Consider the following 26,610-nt stretch of genomic DNA (forward strand, 5'->3'; position numbering starts at 1 on the left):
TAGGTGGGGATCCTTCCCAGAGCTGGTACTGTAGCGCTGTTCCCTGTAACCTGGCACCCCTCCTGCCTCTTCCCCTGTCCATGATTGCAGGGATCTGAGGTTTCCTGGAAGGTTGGGCCCTCAGATGGGCTTGATAGGTGCCTTCCTGGTCCGGAGAAAAGGGAGATTAGTGATAGGACATCCTTGCTAGACTCTGCTCTCCTACCAGAATGATTCAAGCCCCTGTGTGGAGAAGGCTTTTGGGTTTCGGGTTGTTTATAGCTGGAGAATCCCTTTATGGCTTGAAGGTGTCATCTGTAAAATGAAGGGGCTGGATGCATGAAGGGAGGTTTTGCAGCCCCGTGTAGTGTGACTGGGCTGGCTTAGTGAGTGTTCGCCGCCCCTGCCTTCAGGTGTCAGTCGGCCCTGGGAGGAGAGGACCGGCATTTTCGAACCCGGTCCAGGCCGCCTCTGCGTGGCTGTGACGTCGCTGCGCCCCGCCTACTTTGGGTGGTGACGCGGCGGTCACGCCCCCGCGCTTACGTCACCGGCCCGGTTCCCTCTCCGGGGAGCGGCGGCGGACGCGCGGCTCCCACCCCTCCCCTCTCACGGGCTCTCCACTCCCCAGTGTGGCCGCGACCCTACCCTCTGCAAGGCGATGGCCCGCGCCCCGAGCGCAGGCTAGCGTGCCTGGGTGCCCGGCCATGGGCTGTATCGGCTCTCGGAGCCCAGCGGGTCAGGGTAAGAGGCGGAGGCCGGGTACGGGTTGGGGAGTCGGGCTGCGTCCGCCGGTGCGCGGGCCGCGGGTGGGTGGGGGCCTTGAGGAGGGGGCCGGTGTCGGGAGAGGGAGGAGCCTGCACCGGGAGGCGGGCCAGGCAACAGGAGGGAGCGGGAATGAGCAGGGAAGGGGCCAGACCGACTCCGGTTCGCTCCCACGGCCTGCCTGCCTTGGGGTTTTGCAGGGCAGACGCATGGTCTCGCCGCTGGCTGCCGTGTGCCCACTGCTTAGGGAGACCGGAGACGCACAGCCCCGGGAGGGGCTGGGCAGCCCGATGCCCCCACCACTCCAGCCCTCGGCGACTGGCCTTGCGCGCCCCCACACACACTCCCCTCCGCCTACACCTCTGCCTTTACCGTCCTGGGAGTGGCCCTGTGCTGGGAACCTGCTTCTCCCAGCCGTGTCCCCATCTTCTTAAAGAGGTAGCCTTTCGGTCCTGGCTAAGCACCCTACCACAGAATTTTTGTCGGACATTGACTCCCCTCTTCAGTCAGTCGGCGAAGGGGGACTGAGGTCCCGTTTGGGGCACCTGTGAACAGTGAATCACCTCTCACCTATTACAGTTGTTTTAATGTCCTGCCCCCACTCAGCAAAAACAAATCACCCTACTCTGTGGAGGGAAAGAGGAACCCAGAGGCAGGCCATCAGGGCTTCCTTCCCACAGTGCTGACCCCTGCCTGGGCCTCGGTTTCCGTGGGTGGCCATGCACACCGGGCCTGGCCGTAGTCCTGTGCATCAGAGGTCGGCCAGCTTCCTTTACTCCGGTGTGGTGGATTTCTCCACGCATAAGGCAAGGCAGGACTGGGTTTGGGATGGGTCCTGGACCTTCAGGGCAGGTGGTCAGTCACACAGGCCTTGGTGTGGTTGGTACTTGATGTTCTTTGGAGCTAAGACTGGCTGAGATTTGTACTTCCCTTGAGGAATTCTGGGATTTGTAGTCCTAAGTTAACCTCGTGGCTTTTGAAGCTGAGGAGCAGCTGACTGCTCTGATCTCTCTGGCCCTGCCAAGGCTTGGAGTTCAGGAAGTCATCACCTTCTCTTGTCAGGGGTGAGTTTGGCTGACCTCAGGACTGGCCTCGAGAGCCCTGGTTAGGTACCAGTTGGGGGCCAGGGATGGCCTGTAACCTCCTGTTTTCCTTCTGGTTGGTAGCATTTCTGGGGACCAACAGCTGGCCGAGGCTCAGGGATAGAGACGGCTGCTCCAGCTAAAGGTCAGTTGTGATGTACATTGCCTGTTGGCACTGTCTAGGGAATGGGCCTCAGCTCCCCGAGTCCCAGAGAGCTTGGCTGAGCCCTGGTGTTCCCACCTCCTCAGAGCCATGAGGCAGGAATGTTCTCCTTATGTGACTAGGCACAGGTTCCAAATGGGGAGGGGACTGGCTCAGCATCCGGAGCCAAAACAGGAATAGAACTGGGAGCTGAGCCTGGAGCGGTTCTGGGCTTTTGGTTCTCTGCATCAACACAGCCAGCATGCCTATGATTTCTGTGCTGGGCAAAATGTTTCTGTGGCAGCGTGAAGGGCCTGGAGGACGATGGACTTGTCAGACAAGTCGCAGAGGTGAGACCAGGGATCATGGATGTGATCTGGGAGATGATGGGAAGCTGAGCAGTAGGGTGCTTAGGTGGAAAAGGAAAATTACTCTGGCTTAGATATTAAGAACCAGGCTGAAACAGGGAGAACCAGGCTGGGGCCAGACAGGGCAGCAGGAAACAGCTTCAGGGGACGGGTGAAAATCAGAAAAAATATCATGAGTTCGTCAGAAAAGAAGAGTAAAGAGCTGTGGACCAGCTGAGGCTGGCGAGAGGAAAGAAGGCAGCAGGAAGAGAGAAGGAAGGCAACCCTCCTGCAAAGAGTCCAGGGTGGCGGTGGTGGGGGGACAGTGATGGCGGAAGAACTCAGTGTGCTTTCCAAGAGGAATGGGTAGGCTGGGAAACGGGAAGGAGAGTCAGAATTTATCATTGTTTGGTTTCACCCTAGGGTTTTGAGGCAAAATTTATCCAGAGCAGGAAGGTGGCAAGTGGGCTGCCACAGAATGGCCCCAGGGGCCCGAGGGTCAGTGATGTGTGCGATGGGGGCTTTTAGAGTTGAGGAGAGCACTCAGTGGGCGCTGGTCTTCTGGAAGGTGGGGGAGGGGCCGAGAAATGATATGGCAATACTGGATGAAAATGGGGATCTCTGCAGTAGGGGCACAGCTCAACAGCCTTTCCCCTTCCTCTCAGTGTCCTCGGACCCCGCTTGGGCTGTGGAGTGGATCGAACTTCCTCGGGGTCTCTCTCTATCCTCTTTGGGATCTGCTCGAACCCTCCGAGGCTGGAGCAGGTCCTCCCGCCCTTCCTCGGTGGACAGTCAGGACTTGCCAGAGGTGCTGGGCCCCTGGTGGTGGGGGGAAGGAGGACGGCATCCATATAAAGGGGATCTGCAGCCCCCACCCACGCCTGGACAGCCAGCTTCTGGCTCCCTTTTCCGGCGAGCGGAGGCGCTATCCGGCGGCGGGCCGGGAGGCCGCCCCCGTGCCGGTCTGCTCTGCTCGGCGCTGTGCCAGCAGGCGGAGAGCTCGCGCCTTCCGCGCTGACGTCAGCGCATCCAGGGCCGTATCCCGGGAGACCCTGTTGCGTGGTGATGGGTTGCCAGGGAGACATACACCTTTTCTCTGGGCCTGGGCCGCAGCTGCGCGGAGCGCCGGGCACGGATGGCGGCGGCTGAGGGGAGCGAGGCGAGGGAGGGAGAGCAAGCTAAGAAACACCCAGCAGGTGCTCCCCCGCCTAGGCCTGGCTGGAGGCTACTGGCGCCACCCTGGGGGCCCTGTCAGCCAGGTACCCAAGGGGAGGGATCGAGGGTGGGCCTCAGGTCAAGGGGCAGTGTTGGCCGCCCTTGTGAGGGACGGGAACGTGATAGAAGAGAGCTGGGCAATGCCGGGGAGGGATGTGTGCCTCCAACTTCATTAAGTGAGGGAAACATTTGCTGGGGCTTGTCAGGGAGCCCTGAGCCAGGTACAGGGTGGAGTTAGGAACTTAGGTGCATCAAACTTAGGCCTTGCCATCCTGAGCTCCCTCAGGAGACAGACAAGGGCAATGATGGGGGCGGGGTGTGTCAGAGAAAAGAAGAGGCTGTCGGCTGAAAACATTATTTGCAAGTGACACTTGAGATGGGCCTTAAGTGATGGCAAGCATCTTTTCACGTAAGGATGGCATTCTTGGCCCAGAGGAAAGCTGAGTTCCTTTTCCTGGAGGCAGGCGGGCTGCTTGCTGACAGGGATTGGTGGAGAAGGGTTTTTGTTTTTTGTAATTTATTTTTATTTATTTATTTTTTTGAGACGGAGTTTCGCTCTTGTTGCCCAGGCTGGAATGCAATGGTGCGATCTCGGCTCACCGCAGCCTCTGCCTCCCGGGTTCAAGTGATTATCTTGCCTCAGCCTCCAGAGTAGCTGGGATTACAGGCATGCGCTGCCACACCCGGCTGATTTTATATTTTTAGTAGAGGCGGGGTTTCATCATGTTGGCCAGGCTGGTCTCCAACTCCCGACCTCAGGTGATCTGCCTGCTTCGGCCTCCCAAAGTGTTGGGATTACAGGCGTGAGCCACTGCGCCCGGCCTGAGAAGGGGGGTTTTATTGGGCAGAGGAGATCAGCAGTGGATTCAAAGGAGGCTTGGAAGGAGGCAAGGGTGTCACAGAGTGGGATCCTTCAGGGCCTGGGTATGATGCCTGCACTAACCTCACTGGACAGTAGTGTAGGCTAGACAAGATTTTAGAGATGTGTTGCGACCGGCTGCACTCCAGGAAAACTGTTTACATTATATCTTACCTCATTCATCCAGCCTTTGCATTTTTGTTTGCTTGTTTTTGAGACAGAGTCTTTTTCTGTTGCCCAGGCTGGAGTGCAGTGGCACAATCTTGGCTCACTGCAATCTCCGCCTCCTGGGTTCAAGCAATTCTCCTGCCTCAGCCTCCTGAGTAGCTGGGATAACAGGCACCCACCACCATGCTGTGCCCATTTTTTTTATTATTTTTAGTGGAGATGGGGTTTCACCATGTTGGCCTGGCTGGTCTCAAACTCCTGACCTCAGGTGATCTACCCACCTTGGCCCCTTGGCCTCCCAAAGTGCTGGAATTACAGGCGTGAGCCACCACGCCTGGCCCAGCCTATGCATTTTTTTTTTTTTTTTTTTGAGACGGAGTCTTGCACTGTAGCCTAAGCTGGAGTGCAGTGGTGCGATCTCGGCTCACTGTAACCTCCGCCTCCCGGGTCCTGGTTCAAGCAATTTTCTTGCCTCAGCCTCCTGAGTAGCAGGGATTACAGGAACGTGCCACCATGCCTAGCTAATTTTTGTATTTTTAGTAGAGACGGGGTTTCACCATGTTGGCCAGGCTGGTCTTGAACTCCTGACCTCATGATCCACTCACCTCGGCCTCCCAAAGTGCTGGGATTACAGGCATGAGCCACTGACGCCCGGCCAGCCTATGCATTTTTAAGAAATTATTCTGTATTAGGTGCTGTGCTAAACATTGGGCACTACAGTGACCAAGACAGACTGAATTCCCCAAGAGCCAAAGACCAGTGAGGGAGACCAACAAGAAACAGGAAATGCAAAAGAGACCATTATTACTCACTATGACTAAGGGCCACAAATGGGGTTGATGGAGAGTGATTTGTTAGAGACTACAGAGGGAGGACAGACTCCCAAGAGGGGGGCCAGGAAAGCTCCTCTGACGAGGTGGTATTTCAGCCCAAACTGGAAGAATGAGAAAGAGCTAGCCAGCCATCAGAATAGTCCAGAAGAGATGGGGAGCACTACACTCACTACACTTTGGCCTGAGAAAATAGCATGGGATTGGAGGAGGCTGGGGGAACACCACTTCTGCCGACCTGGGCAGGAGGCATTGAGGGCTTGAGAAAGGGCAATGGCAGTAGCAGTAGAAAGGACAGGGTAGGAGCAGGGACTTTGCAGGTGGAATCATTAGGTCTTATCAACAGATATGGGCAAGCAAAGCCAGGGGAGAATTGATGGTAATGCTGAGGTTTGGAGCCAGGCTAGATGGGACAGTGGTGGGTGATGCAAAGGAAAGAGGTCAGGAAGCAGGGCCAGACGTGGGGAGAAGGTGTGGGGGTTTGGTTTCCATCTTGCCGAGTCTGCTGGAATGTGGATGGGAAGACCAAGAGGAGGAGCAAGGGGCAGAGGGGAAGGGAATCTTAAAGAAGTCCTGGATGCCACACTCTTCTTCCTTCCTCCTCTTCCCTCTCCTCAGAGGTCCCACTCGTGGTTCATTTCCTGCCCTGCCTCCATCTCCTCTGGGTGCTGGGAAAGTGGAGGATTAGCTGAAGTTTTGCTTCTCGGGGCCTGTCTGAATCTCCATTGCTTTCTGGGGGGACATAATTCACCTGTCCTAGCTTGTTATCATCTTACATTTCCCTGTAGCCACTGGGACATGTGTGGTGTTCCTTCCTAGCTCCTGTCTCCTCCTCATGCCTTTGCTGGGTATGGGCATGTTAGGGGGAAGGTCATTGCTGTCAGAGGGGCACTGACTTTCTAATGGTGTTACCCAAGGTGAATGTTGGAGACACAGTCGCGATGCTGCCCAAGTCCCGGCGAGCCCTAACTATCCAGGAGATCGCTGCGCTGGCCAGGTCTTCCCTGCATGGTATGCAGCCCCTTCCATGTTTCTGGCCACTTTGTCCTTTCTCCTCCCGTTTGCACAGTCCCTTTGGAACTGTTTCCTGTGAGTACATGCTGGGGTTTCCCCTTTCTTCCCTTGCTCAGGTGAATCTCAGCCCCTTCTCCCACCCAAAGGTTCACATGGATCCTAACTACTGCCACCCTTCCACCTCCCTGCTCCTGTGCTCCCTGGCCTGGTCCTTTACCAGGCTTCTCCACCCTCCCCTATCTCCAGGTATTTCCCAGGTGGTGAAGGACCACGTGACCAAGCCTACCGCCATGGCCCAGGGCCGAGTGGCTCACCTCATTGAGTGGAAGGGCTGGAGCAAGCCGAGTGACTCACCTGCTGCCCTGGAATCAGCCTTTTCCTCCTATTCGGACCTCAGCGAGGGCGAACAAGAGGCTCGCTTTGCAGCAGGTGGATGGCACAAAGGGGATAAGCTACACTCTTGGCACAGGGCTGCTTTCTTTCTTTAATTTTTTTTTGAGACGGAGTCTCACTCTGTCGCCCAGGCTGGAGTGCAGTGACGCAATCTCAGCTCACTGCAACCTCTGCCACCCCAGTTCAAGCGATTCTCCTGCCTCAGCCTCCCAAGTAGCTGGGATTACAGTTGCCTGCCACCGTGCCTGGCTAATTTTTGTAGTTTTAGTAGAGATGGGGTTTCACCATCTAGGCCAGGCTGGTCTTGAACTCCTGACCTTGTGATCCACCTGCCTCGGCCTCCCAAAGTGCTGGGATTACAGGCGTAAGCCACCACACCCGGCCAGGGCTGCTTTCTTATCTCCTCGGGTCTGACATGGGGATTGGAGTCTTTCCATACCGTTTCTCCTCTCTCCTGTCTCCAAGCTGAGCCCTAGACTTACCTCACCTTCTCTGCTTATGCATTCTGTCCCTGCGACAGGAGTGGCTGAGCAGTTTGCCATCGCGGAAGCCAAGCTCCGAGCATGGTCTTCGGTGGATGGCGAGGACTCCACTGATGACTCCTATGATGAGGACTTTGCTGGGGGAATGGACACAGGTGAGGGACATGCTGGGCTAGGGCTGTGGCGGACCCACCTGATAGACCTTGGCATTCTTTCAGAGCCACATCCAGGACACTCTCAGCCTTTGCAAGGGGAGGGAGAGGGACAGACTCAGTCCAGGCAGGCCTGGACACTCCAGGGACAGGAAGGCTGTCCACACTCATGGGTGGGAAATGAGCAGACAGAAATGGATTCGTTCCTTTCCCACAGGTGCTGAGGCTTCTCTGCCTGTCTGCACAGTTGTGCCTTGCAGTCCTCAAAAAAAAAAAAAAAAAAGCCAAAAGACCTCAAGGACAGCTTCTGTGCAGCCATGTCTCTGGGAGGGTCTGCAGTGCCTTTGCCTCTTCCTCTCCGAGGCAGCCTTCTGGCTGGCTGTGGCAGGGCAGATGAGCTGCAGTGCACAGCCCAGCACCTCGCAGGGCTGCAGCCCAGGTCAACAGGAAGGCATGCTGGGCCTGGAACACCCACGGGGCCATGCTGGCTCCAACTCAGCATCCTTGCATTCCAGCCTGTGGGCCTTTCTCTGGGCCAGTGCTTGCAGAGGGGACCCTGCAGGGCTCTGCAGCTGTGTTCGGCCCTCCTTTCATCTTTCATTCCCTAGACCACATGGCTGACTTTCTCTGTAGCTTCTGGGCTCAAGTCTCACAGGCCACCATTCCCCACAACCTCTTTGCCTTTGAAGATTACCTCTACCATCCCCTACCCCTCCAGTGAATTAACAAGTTCTCAAGGCAGGCAATACATGAGAGCAGGTTGGAGACTGCTGCTGTGGTCTGGAGGGCTGATTTGGTTGTCTGAAGCCAAGATGGAACCTTAAACCACAGGCATTTTTGTTTGATTGAGTTCCAGGCCTACTTTGACCCCTGGGGTAATGATAATAACTAACATTTATCCAAGGCTGCTACTAGCCTGTGTGGAATCTTTGTGCAAATTAGAAAAAGCCACCCCTTTCTCTGGCAGGCACAGCCTTTCTCTGGCAGGCCAGGGCATGCTGCTTGGTGAGCAGAGTATGGGTTAGATTTTGCTATTTCTCACTGCCTTGGACAGGCCCTGTTGTGCGATGAGCAACCTGTATGGCCATATGCGGTGGCCCTGCATTTACTGCTTGTTAACTGTGTGCCAGACTTTTTTTTTTTTTTTTTTTTTTTGAGACGGAGTTTCACTCTTGTTGCCCAAGCTGGAGTGCAATGGCACGATCTCGGCTCACCGCAACCTCCGCCTCCCAGGTTCAAGTGATTCTCCTGCCTCAGCCTCCCGAGTAGCTGGGATTATAGGCATGTGCCACCACGCCCGGCTAATTTTGTGTTTTTAGTAGAGACAGGGTTTCTCCATGTTGATCAGGCTGGTCCCCAACTCCCGACCTCAGGTGATCCACCTGCCTCAGCCTCCCAAAGTGCTGGGATTACAGGCGTGAGCCACCGCGCCCACCTGTGTGCGAGACTCTTGTTCTTGTATTGTTAGAATTTCCAACTCACCATTAAGGAAACTGAGGTCTCAAAAAGTTGTGACTGGTTCAAGGTTACCCAGCACCTATCCACACCTAGAGCTATGCCAGGGGTGGAGTGGGGTGAATGTGGCTTCCAGGTTGTCCAGTTGAAATGGAGCCAGCAGGACTGTCTTCTTTTCTTTTCTCCTCACAGACATGGCTGGGCAGCTGCCCCTGGGGCCGCACCTCCAGGACCTGTTCACCGGCCACCGGTTCTCCCGGCCTGTGCGCCAGGGCTCCGTGGAGCCTGAGAGCGACTGCTCGCAGACCGTGTCCCCAGACACCCTGTGCTCTAGTCTGTGCAGCCTGGAGGATGGGTTGTTGGGCTCCCCGGCCCGGCTGGCCTCCCAGCTGCTGGGCGATGAGCTGCTTCTCGCCAAACTGCCCCCCAGCCGGGAAAGTGCCTTCCGCAGCCTGGGCCCACTGGAGGCCCAGGACTCACTCTACAACTCGCCCCTCACAGAGTCCTGCCTTTCCCCCGCTGAGGAGGAGCCAGCCCCCTGCAAGGACTGCCAGCCGCTCTGCCCACCACTAATGGGTAGCTGGGAACGGCAGCGGCAAGCCCCTGACCTGGCCTCTTCTGGGGTGGTGTCCTTAGAGGACGATGAGGCAGAGCCAGAGGAACAGTGACCCACATCATGCCTGGCGGTGGCATGCATCCCCCGGCTGCTGCCAGGGGCAGAGTCTCTGTGCCCAAGTGTGGGCTCAAGGCTCCCAGCAGAGCTCCACAGCCTAGAGGGCTCCTGGGAGCGCTCGCTTCTCCGTTGTGTGTTTTGCATGAAAGTGTTTGGAGAGGAGGCAGGGGCTGGGCTGGGGGCGCATGTCCTGCCCCCACTCCCGGGGCTTGCCGGGGGTTGCCCGGGGCCTCTGGGGCATGGCTACAGCTGTGGCAGATAGTGATGTTCATGTTCTTAAAATGCCACACACACATTTCCTCCTCGGATGATGTGAACCACTAAGGGGGTTGTGACTGGGCTGTGTGAGGGTGGGGTGGGAGGGGGCCCAGCCACCCCCCACCCTCCCCATGCCTCTCTCTTCTCTGCTTTTCTTCTCACTTCCGAGTCCATGTGCAGTGCTTGACAGAATCACCCCCACCTGGAGGGGCTGGCTCCTGCCCTCCCGGAGCCTATGGGTTGAGCCGTCCCCCAAGGCCCCCTGCCCAGCTGGGCTCGTGCTGTGCTTCATTCACCTCTCCATCGTCTCGAAATCTTCCTCTTTTTTCCTAAAGACAGAAGGTTTTTGGTCTGTTTTTTCAGTCGGATCTTCTCTTCTCCGGGAGGCTTTGGAATGATGAAAGCATGTACCCTCCACCCTTTTCCTGGCCCCCTAATGGGGCCTGGGCCCTTTCCCAACCCCTCCTAGGATGTGCGGGCAGTGTGCTGGCGCCTCACAGCCAGCCGGGCTGCCCATTCACGCAGAGCTCTCTGAGCGGGAGATGGAAGAAAGGATGGCTCTGGTTGCCACAGAGCTGGGACTTCATGTTCTTCTAGAGAGGGCCACAAGAGGGCCACAGGGGTGGCCGGGAGTTGTCAGCTGATGCCTGCTGAGAGGCAGGAATTGTGCCAGTGAGTGACACTCATGAGGGAGTGTCTCTTCTTGGGGAGGAAAGAAGGTAGAGCCTTTCTGTCTGAATGAAAGGCCAAGGCTACAGTACAGGGCCCCGCCCCAGCCAGGGTGTTAATGCCCACACAGTGGAGGCCTCTGGCAGATCCTGCATTCCAAGGTCACTGGACTCTACGTTTTTATGGTTGTGGGAAGGGTGGGTGGCTTTAGAATTAAGGGCCTTGTAGGCTTTGGCAGGTAAGAGGGCCCAAGGTAAGAACGAGAGCCAACGGGCACAAGCATTCTATATATAAGTGGCTCATTAGGTGTTTATTTTGTTCTATTTAAGAATTTGTTTTATTAAATTAATATAAAAATCTTTGTAAATCTCTATATACATCTGGTCATTGGAGGTTCCAGTTATAAACCCATCTTAGTTCCACCCCTTTCCCCTCAAAGGGGGAGCAGGGGTCAAGTGACCCCAACCCATCCTGCCAGGGCAGGGCCGATCTTCCTGCCTCTGGAAAACTTGCCACAGGTGGGTAGTGGGTCAGATTCCAGGTAGGATGAACTGGGAGAAGCTGGCACCCCAGGTCTGGAGGGGGCTGGGGTGCAGCCTCCAGCTGTAGCTGCCTCCTGCCTTCCAAAGGCAGAAGGAATGAAAGATGCACATTCTGGGCTGACGGGCATGGCTAGCACCATCCTAGGCCACCCACGAGGGGCTCATTGGCATTTGTCGTCGCTGTCGGAAGGGCTGCCCTCCCGGGGGAGGCCATGACGGGAGTGGGGCCCCCAGAGTGCATGCACCTCAGTGGTCTCCGTGTCACTACTGCTGGTGGCACTGTCTCGGAAGCTGGCGAGGGGCGGCCGGACTTTCACACCCTGTGCTGTGACAGAGCCCTCGATGGCCTTCCGGAGCTGGAAAGGTGAGAGGGACAGATGTCTGGACCCAGATGTCAGACTCCTCCCCACCTTCCTCCCCAGGTGAGTTGGACATAAGCCTCCATGACTTTTTGGAAGTGGAGCAGCTTTGGAGGCCACCATCATCTCACCTCCTTTAGAGTAACGATTCCAATGAGTCTGCCAATACTGGTGACATAAGCATGGTCCACTCCCAGCAGTGAGAAGACAGTGTGAGTCTGCAGTGTGGGGAGAAAAGAGATTGGACTTGATGGACGAGGGGCAGCTCTAAATGACAGGCCACAGGGGCCCAGGACAAGGTTGGTGTGGAATAGAAGGGGTGCCACAGATTGGGAGGGAAGGAGACAGAACTGCTGGAGGGAAAATAATAACAATAGTAATAATAATGAGAATGTTTCTGTGTCCAGGCCTCAGGAACTTGATACTCAAAATCCTTATATTGCTTACACTGACGGAGAAATAGGATGGGGGAATAATTCTTAGTCCCATGTTAGAAAGGGGGACGTGGGACAGAACAACTGTTCACATGTGAAATCTAGTGATTGGCCAGGCTCCGTGCTAGGTCTTACATTATCATTTAATTCCAGTACTGTCCTGAGAACTAAGCATTAGGAGAAGCAGCATGGGGCTCAACAGTGAAGTGACTTGTTCCAGGCGGGTCCTCAGGAGTGGCTGTGCAGCCCCAGTCACTTTTCATCACACCAGAGAGGGACGCACAACCCCAGTCCTGTTTAGTTGCAGATATACCGAGAAGGGAGAGCCCACACCGACCTTAAGGGCACTTGGGCCCTGAATCCTATGCCTCTCGTTCCACTGCTTCTCAGTTGCCCTCCTACCTGGCTGGCCAGGTTTGGAGTCTCTCTCCCCTGCTCCGGCATTCCAGTCTTGGCCTGAAGCACGCTATGCCTCTCATACAGTCTGCCTTTTCTAGGGTCCAAGCAGCATCCCAAGTTCTGTTGAGATGCAGCTTGCAGTCCAGGAGGACAACGGTCACCCCCATCTTCCCATGTTTTTCTTGCTTTGAGCCCTCCCCTAAGCTTTCACATATAATCACCAGGGGTTCAGAAATTGTCAGCCAGTTCTCCTTATGCTTTTAGTAGATTTTCTTGGGGCCAGATGTCTTGAAAAACACTCTCCTGACTCAGCAGTTCCTGGAATTTTTGGCCTATCATTTATCTCACTGTTCTGAGTTTACTTGTAAGCCTCTTGGCTTAATGTTTGAATCAAGATGAGCAGTAATAACAGCTTCTTGTGTACCAATTACTCAGAACTCACTTAAATTGCCTTAACACTTTTTAAATGTTCTTACACATTTGAAATTCTTTAGGGAGGGATTTCCAGAACTTTCCTAAATTTCTCCACCCATGGCATGACAGTACTTAGAGGGGCAAGAAGTTCAATTTTAGAATAAGCTCTTCTGGGCGCGATGGCTCATGCCTGTAATCCTAGCACTCTGGGAGGCCAAGGCGGGTAGAATGCTTGAGCCCAGGAGTTTGAGACTAGCCTGCAATATGCGAAACCCTGTCTCTACAAAAAGCCAGACATGGTGGTGCATGCCTGCAGTCCCAGCTACTTGGGGGCACTGAGTTGTGAGGATCACCTGAGCCCAGGAGGCAGAGGCTATAGTGAGCCATGATCGTGCCACTGCACTCCAGCCTGGGTGACAGAGTGAGACCCTGTCGTCTCAAAAAAAAAAAAAAAAAAAAAGTTCTTCTGTGTTTCTTGAATACCTATAACACAGTTGTCATGTGGTTAGTGATTCCTTCTGGCTAACTGGAGTCCTACGTGCTACAAGTTAGCTTTAATTTCCTTGTCTGACTTCAGAGGGAAACGTTCTTATTATAAGGCTTCCTATGTTAATAATCCCTTAGCCTTGTCTTCTTATGGTCAAATAACCCCTCTCATCTTCTCCCAAGGAGCCTATTAAATAGTTCCCTTGAATTTTCTTTTTCTCCACAATCCTAATCAGGTGAGCTTCTGGTGGGCGATATGCCTTTCAGGTTTGCAAACCACTTGCCCCTGACAGTCACCAAGCCTTACCAATTCACTTCCTAAACATCCTGGCCATTACTGACTGTAGCCTCACTATCCTCACTAAGACTGGGGCTGCAACAGCCTGATGGGTTCTCCTTTCTGCCTCCCTTCCTTCCAGTCTGGCCCTGCTTATCCTATGCACTTTGTCAAACTTGATTACAGCCCAGACTCCCTAGAAGGCCCATGAGACCCTTCCCAAGCCAACCCCAGCCTGTCTTTATAGCCTCACATTCTACTGTGTACTCCAGCTTCCAGCCTGCAGCTTCACACAATCACTCTTCTTTTTCTGAAAACATTCATTTCTTCCACACTTCAGCTCTTCTCTCATTACAGTATTTTTTTTAAACAATTTTTTTTAGTTAAAAAAATTTTCTGGGAAGGGCGCAGTGGCTCATGCCTGGCCAACACGGTAAAACCCTGTCTCTGCTAAAAATATAAAAAATTAGTCAGACGTGGTGGCACGCTCCTGTAATCCCAGCTACTCGGGAGGCTGAGGCAGGAGAATCACTTGAACCTGGGAGGTGGAGGTTGCAGTGAGCCAAGATCGCACCATTGCACTCCAGCCTGGTGACAGAGTGAGGCTCCGTCTAAAAATAAATAAATAAATAAAATTTTTGTGTCAGAAGACAGTCTCACTATGTTGCCCAGGTTGGACTTGAACTCCTGGGCTCATGCAGTCCTCCCACCTCAGCCTCCTGAGTAGCTGGGACTACAGGTGCGCACCACCATGCCCAGCATATGCTATCTTTTAAAATTCATCTCTCAGTATAAGTAGTAGGAGTAGTAACAGTAATTCCTAACATATTGAGTATTTACTGTGTGCTAGGCCCTATTGTAAGTGCTTCACGTTTCAAGTCCTTTAATTCTTAGAAAACCCAGTGAGGTGTGATCCCCATTTTACAGATCGGGAAAGTGAAGCACAGAGAGGCTAAGAAACTTACCAAGGTACACAGCAAGCCAGCATGTGGCAGAGTAAGGATTTGGGTTCAGCTGGTCTGGCCCTAGCTGTGGCCGCCACTCTGGCCTTTACCATTGCTTCTCCGTGGGTGGCCTCTGAATGAATTACTTATTAGCCGGCACAGCGATCTCCAGTTGCACGGGTTCCTAAGTAGTCTCCAGTGTTTTCTCTCTCTTATCTGAATGTTCCCCTCCTGAACTTAATTGGGCGACTACCTATTGATTCCTCAGGCCTGTAAGGACATTTTGAATTCTAATCTTTTATGTTCTTATCACTTCTAGTTCTTTGTACTCGTTAGTTGGTTCCTCAAAGACTTCTTCTCTTCTTCTGATTTTTAAGTTTGTAACAAATATCTACTTTGTTCTTTTTCATTTAATTTAATTAGACATCATGGAACCCATTGGAGGGTCCATACTTCCTGGGCCTGGGAACAGTGAACTGACATGGAGAGGGACAACATGGCCTTCTGAAAGAATCCTGGGAGCAGGGCCAGGAAATCTGGGCTCTGGGCCTGACTCTGCTGTGCTGACTCAGGCACATGACCTCCTCGCTGCATGCCTCAGTTTCCCTGTGTATTAATATCGTTAAGGCCACAGGCTTTTGAGTCAGACCATCCTATATTCCAGGCTCAGTTCTGCTACTTATTATTATTTTTTTGAGATGGAGTTTCGCTTTTGTCACCCATGCTGGAGTGCAGTGTCATGATCTCGGCTCACTGCAACGTCCACCTCCCAGGTTCAAGCAATTCTCCTGCCTCAGCCTCCCATGTAGCTGGGATTACAGGTGCCTGCCACCACGCCTGGCTAATTTTTTGTATTTTTAGTAGAGATGGAGTTTCACCATGTTGGCCAGGCTGGTCTCGAACTGCTGACCTCAAGTGATCCACCTGTTGCAGCCTCCCAAAGTGCTGGGATTACAGGTGTAAGCCACTGCGCCAGTTCTGCTACTTATTAGCTGTGTGTCCTTGTGCAACTTGCTCAACCTCTCTGAATCTCGGTTTTCTTATCTATAAAAACTGGAGGATCGCAATATCTAAGTGTGTGCTTGTGATGATTAAACACTTGAAGAGCTTAGCACAGTGTCTCGTACATAGCAAGCACTCGAAAAATGTCAGCATGATCATCATCATGGATGTTTGAGGAGTAAGATCATTGTGGAAAGGCCTCAGAGGTTTTGGGAAGAAGGGCTTTAGATAAAAGCCCTCTCAGGCCTATTACCCTTTTTCTTGCAACTGCACTGCAGTTTGCCACTCATCCAAGGACTTCTAAGTTCCTTTATTTTTGCCTTTTTGTTTCTCTTTTGTCCCCTATGCTTCCTGCCTCAGTCTCTGCTTGTCCATGCTATACTGGCTCTTAGGCAGAGCTTGTGTGTAAGCTGAATGCCCAAGCTGCAGGTTTTGGGTACATCTACCTGCTGCTTATCCCCTCCCCCAAACCCCCCAACGCTTCAAGGCTTGTACATTATGCCTGTCAAAAGTTTAGCTAAAACACCCCTTGGCTTCTGCTGGTCCCAGGAGCCATTTTACCAATGCAGGCTGCCCTCCTTAGGAGTCCTGGAAGCAGAGAGCTCCTGGCCTTCTCTGGTGTCTGCCTCACCCACCACCAGGCAGTCTACTCAGTTCCTCGCCCCATTTCTGCAGGCTGCTTTGCAGTTCTGCTGAGCCATCTTCCTGCGTCCCTACCAGTTTTCCTTCGGCCCACATTAAGGCAGACTTTCTGGGGTCTGGCATTCCAAGCCCCCCACTGGGTGTTTCTCATCTTTGTTTATCTCTTCTCTGCAGTCTCCCCACCCCTACTTGGATGTTTGTTAGCTTGTTTATTGCATTTTCTTATCCTGCCTGTTTCTCACCCATTTTTTTCCGCATGGGCGTATCAACCTTGCTGGGCTGTGGTGGCCTCCTGCCTAGCTCTGACCCTGGCCTGGCCTTCTGGCTTCCACCCAGCTCAATCCCTGTCTTTGTTGCTTCGTTGGTCCAGAGTTCCCTCGAGGGCAAGGCTGAGCAGAGGAAAAACGACGCCTGGCTCCACCACAGAGCAGGAGGAGGCTGCTCCCACCTCCCATCATCCAAGCAATATGTCTAAAAAACATCTCAGCACTGAGCCAACTCCCTTCTCCTCCCTCCTTCCCCACTGGCCTGAGTCCAAACTTGTAGGGGGACCAAGATCCCCACTGTGTCCTGAGAGCCCAGACCAGCCCTGGGCCAGGCTGCTGGCCCTACCTTGTGCAAAGAGGTCCGCTCTACCAGCTGGAAGGGAGCAGGATCAATTTTGCAGTCACTGAAGTTGACAGGTTCATCTAGTTGCTGCTCCTCCCACTCCAGAATCTGAGGGGAAGAGACTATGAGGTTTAGGGAGAAGGTGCCTGTAGCTGACCTCACCTCCCTGAAAGCTGGCCTGCCCTTTTTCCAACCCCGTGGTCCCTCCCATGGGGACAGCAGCCAACACGATGACTGAACACAACCAGGAAGAAACAGGGTCCAGAGTCCAGTGGCACCTTACCTCTTCAGGGCTCATCTCGCCTTCCAGGTCCGCGTCACTCTAGTAGAGAGGGAGGGAGGCTGGCAGCTAGGGGCTCTGGAGTTTATCCAGCCTAGACCCTGCCCTCCCTGCCCAGTGCTGCCGAGATGCTAGAAGAGCAGGCATACTTACTGCCAGGGAGATTCGGACCCGCTTCAGCTTGCGCTTCTCACAGGATTCCAACTTCTTCAGTTTTGTTAGAGCCAAACCAGAAAGATGAGGAGTTGAGGTTATAGGGAGAGGGGAGGTGAGGGGAAGTGGTGGAGCCCAGGGGAAAGGGCATGCCACAGGACCTGAGCTGACAGCAGGGAGGGCCGAAGGGCAGGGAGAATAGAGGCAGGCACTGCAGGGTTAATGACGTGGTCTCAGCATTGGAGAGGGAGCTGGGGAAAAAGCAAGCTAGGAGGACAGGCTCCAGCCACTCACCTCCGAAGCAGCCTCAGGGGGTGGACTGCCACAGAAGAGGCTCCGGAGGGCGATGCCTGCCGACTCTGCGCTCCCTGTGTTCCCAAACATAAGGCCCCAGGGGGCAATGTCATCTTTTGGGGAGAGGACCAGGAAAGGTAAGGAAGACACGGGGAGAGGTATCTTAGTTCCAGCCCTGGCCCATGTGGGCAGCCTCTTCCAGCTGGGATGTACCCCAGCAACAGGGCTGGGCAGGGACTCTAATGGATCTCAGTAGCTTGGCTGAGGCTCTCTGGACACAGGAGACATGGGCTTACCTGTGGGACTCTCTCCGAGGTTCCTGGTGACACTGGGCCCCCTCTTGAGTGCAGGCTTTAGGGGCTTGTGGGTCTCCCCCCGGGCTGCTGGGAAGGCTGAGTCTTCTGTGTTCACCTGCATAGGCAGGAAGGGGCTGGTGAGGCCACGGCCCCAGACCACCCTCCCAATCAGTCTACACAATGACATTTAGGAAGTGCTTGTGGCTTTTCCCCTCACCTGGAAGCAGACAGAAGCCTCAGGGCTAGGGGGACCCTCCTGATCAGATAGCGGAGAGGTCTGGGAGGCTCTGCGCTCCTGCATGTGCTGCCGCCGGCGGGCTGGGCTCAGCTGGGCCGCCAACAATGCCACCACCTGTGAACGCTCGATGGAGCCCAGCAGAATCATGGACTCTGGACAGAACAGGTGGAAGGACTCAGGAGCCGAGACGGAGCCCTCCAGCCCCGCCCTTCTCTCACACTCAGAGTGGGGGGCCTTGCATGCAGGCCACACACCAGAGGGAAGCCCCCACCTGGCAAGTGCTGGCCCATTCCCTTTGGAACCAAGGAGACTGGTCCTGAGCTCCCTGCCCCTTCCCGAAGCTTCGACCCTGGGCGATGCCCCTAGCACCTGGGACCCCTCCTGGCCTCACCAGGGGACTCCACTAGGGCCAGCATTCGGCCCTTGGTCCTGTGCAGTGCCAAACGCAGGTCCCGGAAGGTGCAGCTGAGGGCCACATGGGGAACATCCCGCACCATGATGTCCTCCACACGCACCCGGTACTGCCTGGGGGCCGAGAGAGGCGCTTGGTTTGTGGTCAGCATGGGGAGAGGCGCCCAGAGCATTGCCATCCCAGGGCCACAAGGAGGGCTCCAGAGCCCATCCATGGGGACAGGAGCTAAGGACCAAGGAGTGCTCCCACCCTTCTTTCTGAACAGCAGGGGCCAGCTACAGCCCCTCCGGAGTGTGGACGAAGGTGGCTCATCTCCCAGCTTCATAGGCTCCAGGACCTTGCTAGAGGTGGCTGTAGGGGGATCTAGGATGCCCTCTGCCCTTCACCCACAGCCCCCTTGGCACCCAGCCCTCCGTACTGGTGGCGGCCCCAGCCGAGCTCAGGCAGGTAGGGCAGTTTCTTGATTCGGATGATGCTGTCATAGAGGGAGGGCTGTAGACTCTGGGCGACAGCGTTGGCCAGGATGACGGCGATCATGACAGGCAGGATGTGGGCAATCTGGCCTGTGAGCTCGAACACGATCACAGCCGTGGACACTGTGTGTGTCACCGCTCCTGCCAGCGCAGCTGCCCCTGGGGACGGTCACACTCAGTCTCCTCAGGGTGCCCAGGCACCAGAAGACCCTCCACAACCAGGGCAGGTCCTGAGTGGGTCCCTCAGGGCTGCCCAATACAGTCCTGGGATTGGACCTGTGCATCTGAGGGAAGCCTGGTTTCTGCCAGCAGGGGGCACCAGAGTCTCAGACCCTGTGGCCGGGGCGTGGGTGGGGGGGTCATCCAAGGCCGATGGGACCTGAGGCACTCACCGACCACAGCGTAGCCCCCAGGCACAATCCGGTAGGTGCTGCTGTCCGTATGAATTCCATCTGGGAACCAGGCAGCCATGCTTTCACCCACCAGACGCCCAAATGCTGCTCCTTCAGGGAGGGGGGTGGGAAGAGAAAGAGGCAGTGGAGGGGGAGGGCAGGGGGCACTAGGAAGAGAGAGGGTCAGAGGGTGAGGGAGGGGCCAACGGGTCATTCAGTGCAGGGCACAGCCCTGTGGGGTCAGGGTTCGGGCTAGGGCTGGACCAAAAACCCGCTCTTGGGCAGAGGGTTGGCTGGGGGGGTGGCCAGAGGCTGGGGAAGGTGCAGGCTGGGAGAGCAGGCAGCTGAGAACTCACCAATGACAAAGACAGGCATGAAGGCCCCACAGGGAACTGGGATGGTGGTGGCCAGTGCAGACATCCAGAACTGCAGGCAGGGGGTGGTTCAAAGGCGAAGAGTCTCCACCTGGCCCCAGGCAGCCCACAGCGCCACCCAGAAGTCTACCTCGCTGATCAGGTGGGCGTAACCCTCCCAGCCACCCCGTAACCCTCCTAGCTACCCTGGGACCCCCAGGCCTCCCAGGTGATGGCAAGGGGAAGGACTCTGGAAGCAGATGGCTTGGGTTCAGATCATCGCTCTGCCCTCTAGCTGTGTGACTTTGGGCCAGCTACTTGTGTTTCGACTCCCCCATCTTTCAAACGGGGGTGATAATAGCGCCTTTCCCATGGCACTGTGGAGAGGCTTCGAGGAGTGAGCACTGCGTGGCAGGTGCTTAGAAGGGCAAGCTATGTAAAGGTTAGCAGTGTATACGTGAGGAGCCCACCTTCATGAGAATGAAGATCACCAGGGTGAGGAAGACGTTGGCACGTGGTGGGTTCCAGGCCTGTGAGGTGCTGGGTGGTTCTAGCTCCTCCACCAGGCCCTGGCGGACCCATGTCCGATTGTCAAACAGGGTGACCAGCGTCTCTTTCTGTGAGAGCTAGAGTGAACAGGGTGCCTCAGGCTGGGAAACCGACAGGATGAAGGGAAGAGGCCATGGGATCCCATGGGGAACAAGGGGTCCCACGGTCACACTAGGGCTGTTGGCTTTGGAGGAATGCCTTCCAAGAGAAAGCACAAAACTCCTGTTCTGCCTGTGGTTACCTGTCCAGCCATGAACTGTCCAAAGCCAGGGGGGAAGGTCAGCGTGGAGATGAGCAGGGTCACCAGAGCCGGGAAGAGCAGGCGTCTAGAGTCGTAGGTTTCACATCAGTCGTGGGTGGCCAAGGGCTGGGTGCCCTCGCATATCTCAGGGCTGAGGTCAGAGCAGAGCCTTGGCTCTTTCATTAAAACACTCAGTCCTGACAGGAGGTCTCCTTTGCTGTTTATGATACGATAGCCCCAAGGCTGATGGTGGACTGGGGTTATTCTAAGAGCAGGGGTCTGACCCAAAGACCTTTCTGTCAGCCCCTGACTCTGTAGGTGGGTAGCAGCAGCAGAAAGTCCATCTCCAAGCCCTCCCTTGGGGCCCTCCGAGTTGTTATTCCACCCTCCACCCTCAGAAGCCCATCAGGGCATATTGTGTGATGGGGTGGAGAAGTTTCTGCCTCTGTTTGCCTCTCTGTGGTGACTTAGAGTGAAGGTCCATGTTGAGGGAAGCTGGGGTCACTTGTAAAGTTGACCAGAGTTGCGTAGGGAGCAGGTTCAGCTGGCTGCCCTCTCTCTGAAGGATGTCAGTCCCAAGGGAAGTCATGTCTCGCCCTCCCCACTCCCAATCCTCAGGGTCACACTGAGAGAGCTGTGTTCTGGAGATAAAAAAAAAAAAATCTCGGCCGGGCACAGTGACTCACGCCTGTAATCCCAGCACTTTGGGAGGCCGAGGTGGGTGGACCTGAGGTCGGGAGTTCGAGACCAGCCTGACCAACATGGCAAAACTGTCTCTACTAAAAAATACAAAATTAGCCGGGCGTGGTGGCACATGCCTATAATCCCAGCTACTTGGGAGGCTGAGGCAGGAGAATCGCTTGAACCCAGGAGGCAGAGGTTGCGGTGAGCCGAGATCGCACCATTGCACTCCAGCCTGGACAACAAGAGTGAAACTCCGTCTCAAAAAAAAAAAAAAAAAAAAAAAGAGATCTCATCTATCCCCATGGGTCATGGGGGGAAACTGAGGCTCAAACACTCTCCAGGGAGCATTCCTATACGGGCCAGCCCAGAGGACCTGAGGAGGCCTTAGTCTTTGATTCCCAAATGTCCTCTACCGCTGACTATAAACTTAAAAATGCCAATTTTCAGGTAATTCATATGAATATAAAAATGCTCAGTCAGCCTGGAAAACACTGCTGGCTGATTTCTCAGTGGAGTGCCTGTTTTCACTGGGCCATTCTCTCCCCATCACTGTCCCCTGACCTACTGTGGCCCTTATACAACTCAAAGCAGCCTGGAGAGGAGCCGAGAGCCACTCACTTCCTCATGAGGAAGCGATTGATGGTTTTCTGCTTCCGCATCACCTGGACAATCTTCCGGTTCAGGTAGACAAAGAGGGCTCCACCGAAGCCACTAGCAATACTGGAAAGGGAAGAGGCACCTGAGTGAAAAGGAGCCTTCTAGAAACCCCCCTCCTCTCTGATAACCCCCAGCCCCCTCAGCTCCTCACCCAATGACAGCAAAGGCTGGCAGCTCCTGCAGGTCAAAGGGGAAGTCGAGCCGGAATCGGGTTTTGAAGAGGGCTGTAATAGTCTCTAAAGGGAAGAACAGCAGAGGGAGGCAGGCCTAGCCTCGTGGGCCCCCTACCTGGCACCATCTCGGGCTGCCCTCATCCCCTGGGTGCCCCCACCTTCATCCCGGTTCCAGACTGCCAAGACCCGGAAGATGAAGGCACTGAAGGTGGCAGCGAAGAAGCCCCGCCAGTAGTTCCGCACTGCAAAGAAGGTGGAGGTGACCTCGATGCTGAAGAGGACGCCTGTGAGGGGGAGGGAGACCAGCACTTGAGGCCTGGGCCTGGCCTAAGGCCTCAGACCCAGATAAGAGGGGCCAAGGAGGAGAGGCCAAGGGCAGGGCTGTGGGGCTGGACTGGCCTAGGAGCCCTGCCTACCTCCAATAGGTGCCGCGAAGCAGCAGCCCACCCCCACGGCACAGGCGGCAGCCAGCATCTCTGTGTTCCGGGATTCATTCTGGCGAGAGTGGTGGCAAGAGGGGGTCAGCTGTGGGCTCAGCAGCCTCTGCCCCCCACTCGCCTCAGGGTTCCCCTTACCTCATAGATACCCCCAAAGAGGGAGAGGAACTTGCTGAGAAGGGCAGCACACATGCTTGCGATATGCACAAAAGGGCCCTGTGGGGTGGGGCAGGCGGTGAGTCGGGAGGGGGCCCGCCCTGACCTTGGCCTGGCCTCCTCTTCCACCAGGAGGGACTCCTTCATTCCCCAGCCTGCAGTTACCTCTTTGCCAAGCGGCATCCCGCTGCCTAGGGCGCAGGTCAGCCCAATGACCTTAGCTATAAAGGTCTTGAGTGTGAGGTATTCTTTCAGCACCACTCCCCGCAAGATGGTCTTCATCTCAGGGATGCCAGAGCCTGGAGAGGGAACAGTCTCAGGAGAGGCATTTGATGCGCCCATTTCAGGGGTCCCGCCTCTGCCCTCCCCTTCTCTTCTAACATACCGACAGCCTGAGGGGCCAGGATCTGTGTGAATCCGGCTGAGAAAGTGATGAGGACAACAGGGTAGGTGACCCAGGCCAGGTACTGGAGCAAGATGCTGGTGTTCAAGCCCCGGGACATCCACTGCTGGGCTGTGGGAAGAGGACCTGCTGGACCCCCAGTGCACACACCCACTGCCTGCCTGGCCAGTGGACCACGCTGATATGACAGGCTGTTCCAGGGAGTACCACACAGAGTCAGGGCATGGGTGAAGGAAAGGGTCCCTGAGGGTATTCACTGGGACAAAGCGCAATCTAGGCAAGAGGGTCACTTGGAGAGGGGATGCAAGAAGCTGTGCCCTGTGGGAGTGGCCGAGATGATGCCTGAATCTGGGCAGTCAGACTGGCTGGGGAAAGTGGTCAGTGGCCAAGAAGCCAAGACGCCTTCCTCCATGTCTAGACGAGTGTGGCATGGACGCAGGAGGTTTATTCCCAGTCCTCCCCCTGCCAGCTGTCGCCCTCACCTTGCAGACAGGCAGCAATGGCATAGTCCATGACCCAGCTGACCAGTGCCATGAGGAGCCCCAGCAGGACCAGGAAGATCCAATCTTCACCAACCCTGGATACTAGGAACTTGTGGCAGCGGACAGAACAGACTGGGTGCAGGGAAGGGAAGAAGGGGGAGGCTGGCACCAAAGTGCTCCTACCCCTTTTACTGCCCCCTCAACTGTCCCCTCTCCCCCATCAGCCCCTCTAATGGCCTCTGCTTCCCTCAGCACAGCACAGCCAGGTCCCCTGCCCCCACCCCAGTTCTCACCGCGGCATCGGGCGCAATGGCTCCGTCCATATTCCAAGAGCTCTGGGGCAGCCCGAGGGGAAGGGGGACCTTTCCAGGGTTCAGGCCCTCCCAGGCGAATCCGAGCAGCTTCCTCTTTGGCAAAGGCCCCAAGGTCCTGAGTGTACCGGCCATACATCTGGAGCAACAGACGGGATGGGGGCATTCGAGGTCATGGGCTGAGTGGGAACGCAGGGAGAGTTCTTAGAGCCTCCGCTCCTCTTCTCCCAGCCCCCACACTGGATATCCCTCTTGAACGCACAGTTCCCACTCTGGCCCGAGGTGTGGGAACAATGCACATTGCAGACTGTGGAGGCTGTCCTGGCCAGAGTGATGGGGACAGCCAAGGTACAGGGACACAGCTCTGGGGGTTGCAGAATAATCGGTCCTCTTCTCACAGGCCTGGGGCTGGGGCACTGAGGAGGAGTGAGAGGGAAGCCCCAGAAGAGGAAAAGGTGGAAAAACCTGTGGCACAGTCTAAAAGTGGGAGGCGGGAAGGCCAGGGAGTAAGGGATGATCAAGGGCACATGGGCAACAATAAGAGCCTCGTGGAGCTCGGGGCAGCTGAGTTGGGCCCAGGAGCAGGCGCAGCCCCAATCCTTATCACGTTCCTGCTGGGCCTCTGGCCTGTGACCAACTCAGCTGCACCTCTCCCACCCACCCTAATCCCCTTGTCCCCATTCTCCACTGCCACCCCCACCAGCCTGCCAACCCAGCTGGGAGTGGAAAGCCTCTCACTTAGGGTGGGTGGAGAGGGCTTGGTGGCCTCAGCCCCACTCTGGAGCTGCACTGAGCCCAGTGGTGGGTTGGGGGACAGCGGAGGCTGAGGATGGCTGGGCTGTGACTGTGGATGCTGGGGTGATGGGACGGGAGAGTTGCCTGAACCATGGCTAGACCTGCCAAGCTGGGCGTGTGTTGGGGGGCGGGGAGGAGTAGATTCCGGCTGCCACCCGCAGAGCTTCGGGACACAAAGGGCTCCTGTTGGGGCTGGGATGGGGGGGAGGGAGGGAGGGAAAGATAGAGACAGAGAGAGGGTGAGAGATAGGAAAGGGAAAGCAAAGAGAAGAGAGGGAACTAGAGAGGAGAAAGTAGAAGAGAAAAGAGAGGCAAGGCGAAGGGACGGAGAAGAGAAAGAAGGGGATGAGAGAGGAAGAAGTATGGAGGAGGAAGAGAATGGAGAGTATTAAGAGGCAAGCACGGTGTAGGAGGAGGGAGGCGAGAGTGGGAGAGAAAGACAAAGGGATAGGATGGTGAAGGGGGGCGGGAGCAGGCTGGAGCACAGAGTGCCCGGGACAGAGCTCGACCCTGAGAGCCCATTCCAGAGACAGCTGGAAGGGACGGAGATGGAGAGGTGGCTGGTGTTAAGAGGCACCATTTCAGAGGCCAGGTGCCTGGCTTCCTTGACCATGCTCCTATCCTGGTCTGGGCAGATTGGCAAGTGTCTCCTACCCCATCCCAAGGGTTGGCCCCTTTACCCTTGCTCTACTCCCACCTCTCCCTGACATCCTGATTCATCCAGCTACTTTCTCCTAACTGGGCACCTCCCAGACTTATAGCCTCTCCTCTCCAAGACGTTCCCTCCCTGCCACCTTCCTGGGCAAATTCCAGCCCAAGCTGGTAAAAAGGAACCACGGGCCCCTTCCTTTCCCTAGGGCTTGGGTCTTCCACCCCAGTGACATGAGGAGGGTCACGTGGCTTCTCAAACACCAAGTAACAATGGGGGCGATAAGTCAGCTCAGAGCCCAGGACCCGTGCTTCCAATGAGGTCAGGGGACACACCCTGGGGTGGGTGGGGGCTGGATACCCCGCATCAGCATAGACAAAGGTCCCAATTCCCACACCCATTCCTGCTTCACCCACCCTCCCTAAAGCTCCTGTCCCCCAGAGTGGCAAGCCACCTTTTTCCAGAGTCAACTGAGGGGCTCCTGGAGCCAACGCTGGGTGTGGAGCCCCCAGAGGTAGGGTCTGGGGCTGACCATCTTTCTACACACTCGATTCTATGCTTAGCATGGTGCCATGCACATGGGCAGGGACACAGAGAATGTCTTGGGTGGTGGAGATAGTGGCGTAGAGAAAGTTCAATGGTGTGAATGGTGCCGCGGAAGGGGCAGTGGGGTGCTGAGACTTGGGCCCAGGTGGTGAAGGGGAGGTGCAAAGAAAACGTGCATGTTGTGGGGTGAGGGGAAGGACACCTGAGACAAGTACCTGGTGTCCTTGTCCTCTGCAGGCCCTCAGCCTCAGCCAGAAACCAGCATGCAGTTTTCCATCCCTTCGGCCCCGCAGCCTCAGACTTCCAAGCCTCAGTTTCCCCAGCTCAAAATGCTAGGACAGGATTAGGGTAGGCCCTTGGTCCTCGCACTTCCCAGGGTAACCTGGAGCAGGGGTCCCGGAGCGCACTCCTGGGGCTCAGCTCAGCTTCACTTACCAGGGTCTGCTCGTACTGCAGCGCCCGTGGCTCCATCCCTTCCTCCGCCGCCGCGGCCGCCATCTCCGCGCACTGCCCTCTCGCCTCCCTCGGTGGTTCCGGCTCTGTCCTGGACTCGGCTCCCGGCCCGCAAAGTCCGCGCCGGCAGCCGTCCCGTCCCCGCAGCCCGGGAGGCCGAGAGCAGAGTGCGGCGGGCCCCCGGCGGGCGCCGCTGGCGCAGCCTCCCGCTCGCGTCCCCTCCTCGGCGGGCGGGCCGAGGGCGGTGCCCTCTGCGCTGCTCCGCCCGCCGGCCCATCCGGAGGGGACGGCCCAGCCAGGCTGGGGTCCGCGCGGGGCGTCCCGAGAGGCGGCAAGGGGCGCTGGGAAGGCGTAAGCCCGCGCCGGCTCCCTGCGGATGCCCGGGTCGGAGAGGGGCGCCCGGGAGGGGCGGGTCTACTGGCACGTGGAGGGGCCGGCCCGGGTTCGCGGTTCCCCGTGCCCAGGCAGGAGGGGCTGCAGACGCCTGAGCTCCGTAGGGGTTGGGGCTGGGGGCTGCGGAGCTGTCTACATCGGACTCCTCCGGGTCAGCCCGTTAGGAGCCGCCTCCCCTCTGCCCCTCCGAAGAGACGAGCGG

At 56.2% G+C, this 26,610-nt stretch overlaps 2 protein-coding genes across 8 annotated transcripts; one reads left to right on the forward strand and one right to left on the reverse strand.

Moving 5' to 3' along the window:
- The first annotated feature begins 496 nt into the window (after window positions 1–496).
- Window positions 497–10,853, forward strand: FAM131A (family with sequence similarity 131 member A). Of its 6 annotated transcripts, none has more exons than XM_031009195.3 (7): window positions 497–720; window positions 1,908–1,968; window positions 2,978–3,120; window positions 6,302–6,395; window positions 6,645–6,827; window positions 7,312–7,428; window positions 9,073–10,853. In XM_031009195.3, the coding sequence occupies exons 4-7, from the start codon at window positions 6,326–6,328 to the stop codon at window positions 9,546–9,548; spliced, it is 846 nt and encodes a 281-aa protein (XP_030865055.1). In that variant the 5' UTR covers window positions 497–720; window positions 1,908–1,968; window positions 2,978–3,120; window positions 6,302–6,325; the 3' UTR covers window positions 9,549–10,853. The 6 variants fall into 6 exon arrangements, with proteins under 6 accessions (XP_030865055.1, XP_030865054.1, XP_030865056.1 ...); XM_031009194.3 differs by having other exon boundaries at window positions 517–720; window positions 1,908–2,315; XM_055382020.2 differs by lacking the exon at window positions 497–720 and adding an exon at window positions 1,748–1,805.
- Window positions 10,772–26,250, reverse strand: CLCN2 (chloride voltage-gated channel 2). 2 transcript variants are annotated; one of them, XM_055382013.2, is made up of 25 exons: window positions 25,998–26,250; window positions 25,778–25,894; window positions 23,555–23,711; window positions 23,262–23,393; window positions 22,762–22,890; window positions 22,542–22,675; window positions 22,359–22,436; window positions 22,200–22,278; window positions 21,942–22,067; window positions 21,762–21,846; window positions 21,572–21,673; window positions 20,270–20,354; window positions 19,950–20,105; window positions 19,483–19,552; window positions 19,127–19,237; window positions 18,680–18,893; window positions 18,241–18,374; window positions 17,829–18,001; window positions 17,612–17,726; window positions 17,316–17,389; window positions 17,022–17,075; window positions 16,872–16,910; window positions 16,592–16,696; window positions 11,513–11,599; window positions 10,772–11,378 (listed from the first exon to the last, which is right to left on the reverse strand). In XM_055382013.2, the coding sequence occupies exons 1-25, from the start codon at window positions 26,058–26,060 to the stop codon at window positions 11,184–11,186; spliced, it is 2,814 nt and encodes a 937-aa protein (XP_055237988.2). In that variant the 5' UTR covers window positions 26,061–26,250; the 3' UTR covers window positions 10,772–11,183. The 2 variants fall into 2 exon arrangements, with proteins under 2 accessions (XP_055237988.2, XP_030865053.3); XM_031009193.3 differs by lacking the exon at window positions 25,778–25,894.
- Between the last annotated feature and the right edge of the window lie 360 nt (window positions 26,251–26,610).

Source organism: Gorilla gorilla, chromosome 2 (assembly GCF_029281585.2).
Source record: "Gorilla gorilla gorilla isolate KB3781 chromosome 2, NHGRI_mGorGor1-v2.1_pri, whole genome shotgun sequence".
Lineage (NCBI taxonomy): Eukaryota > Metazoa > Chordata > Mammalia > Primates > Hominidae > Gorilla > Gorilla gorilla.

Bases quoted from the DNA above. Each gene is read 5' to 3' on its own strand.
- FAM131A (XM_031009194.3), top strand. From the start codon at position 2,228: ATGCCTATGATTTCTGTGCTGGGCAAAATGTTTCTGTGGCAGCGTGAA. The intron at 2,316-2,977 runs GTGAGACCAGGG...CCTTCCTCTCAG, and splicing joins TTGTCAGACAAGTCGCAGAG to TGTCCTCGGACCCCGCTTGG. The intron at 7,429-9,072 runs GTGAGGGACATG...TTCTCCTCACAG, and splicing joins TGCTGGGGGAATGGACACAG to ACATGGCTGGGCAGCTGCCC.
- CLCN2 (XM_055382013.2), bottom strand. From the start codon at position 26,060: ATGGCGGCCGCGGCGGCGGAGGAAGGGATGGAGCCACGGGCGCTGCAG. The intron at 23,712-25,777 runs GTACTTGTCTCA...CTGTTGCTCCAG, and splicing joins GCAGAGGACAAGGACACCAG to ATGTATGGCCGGTACACTCA. The intron at 20,355-21,571 runs GTGAGTGGCTCT...CTACGACTCTAG, and splicing joins AATCGCTTCCTCATGAGGAA to ACGCCTGCTCTTCCCGGCTC.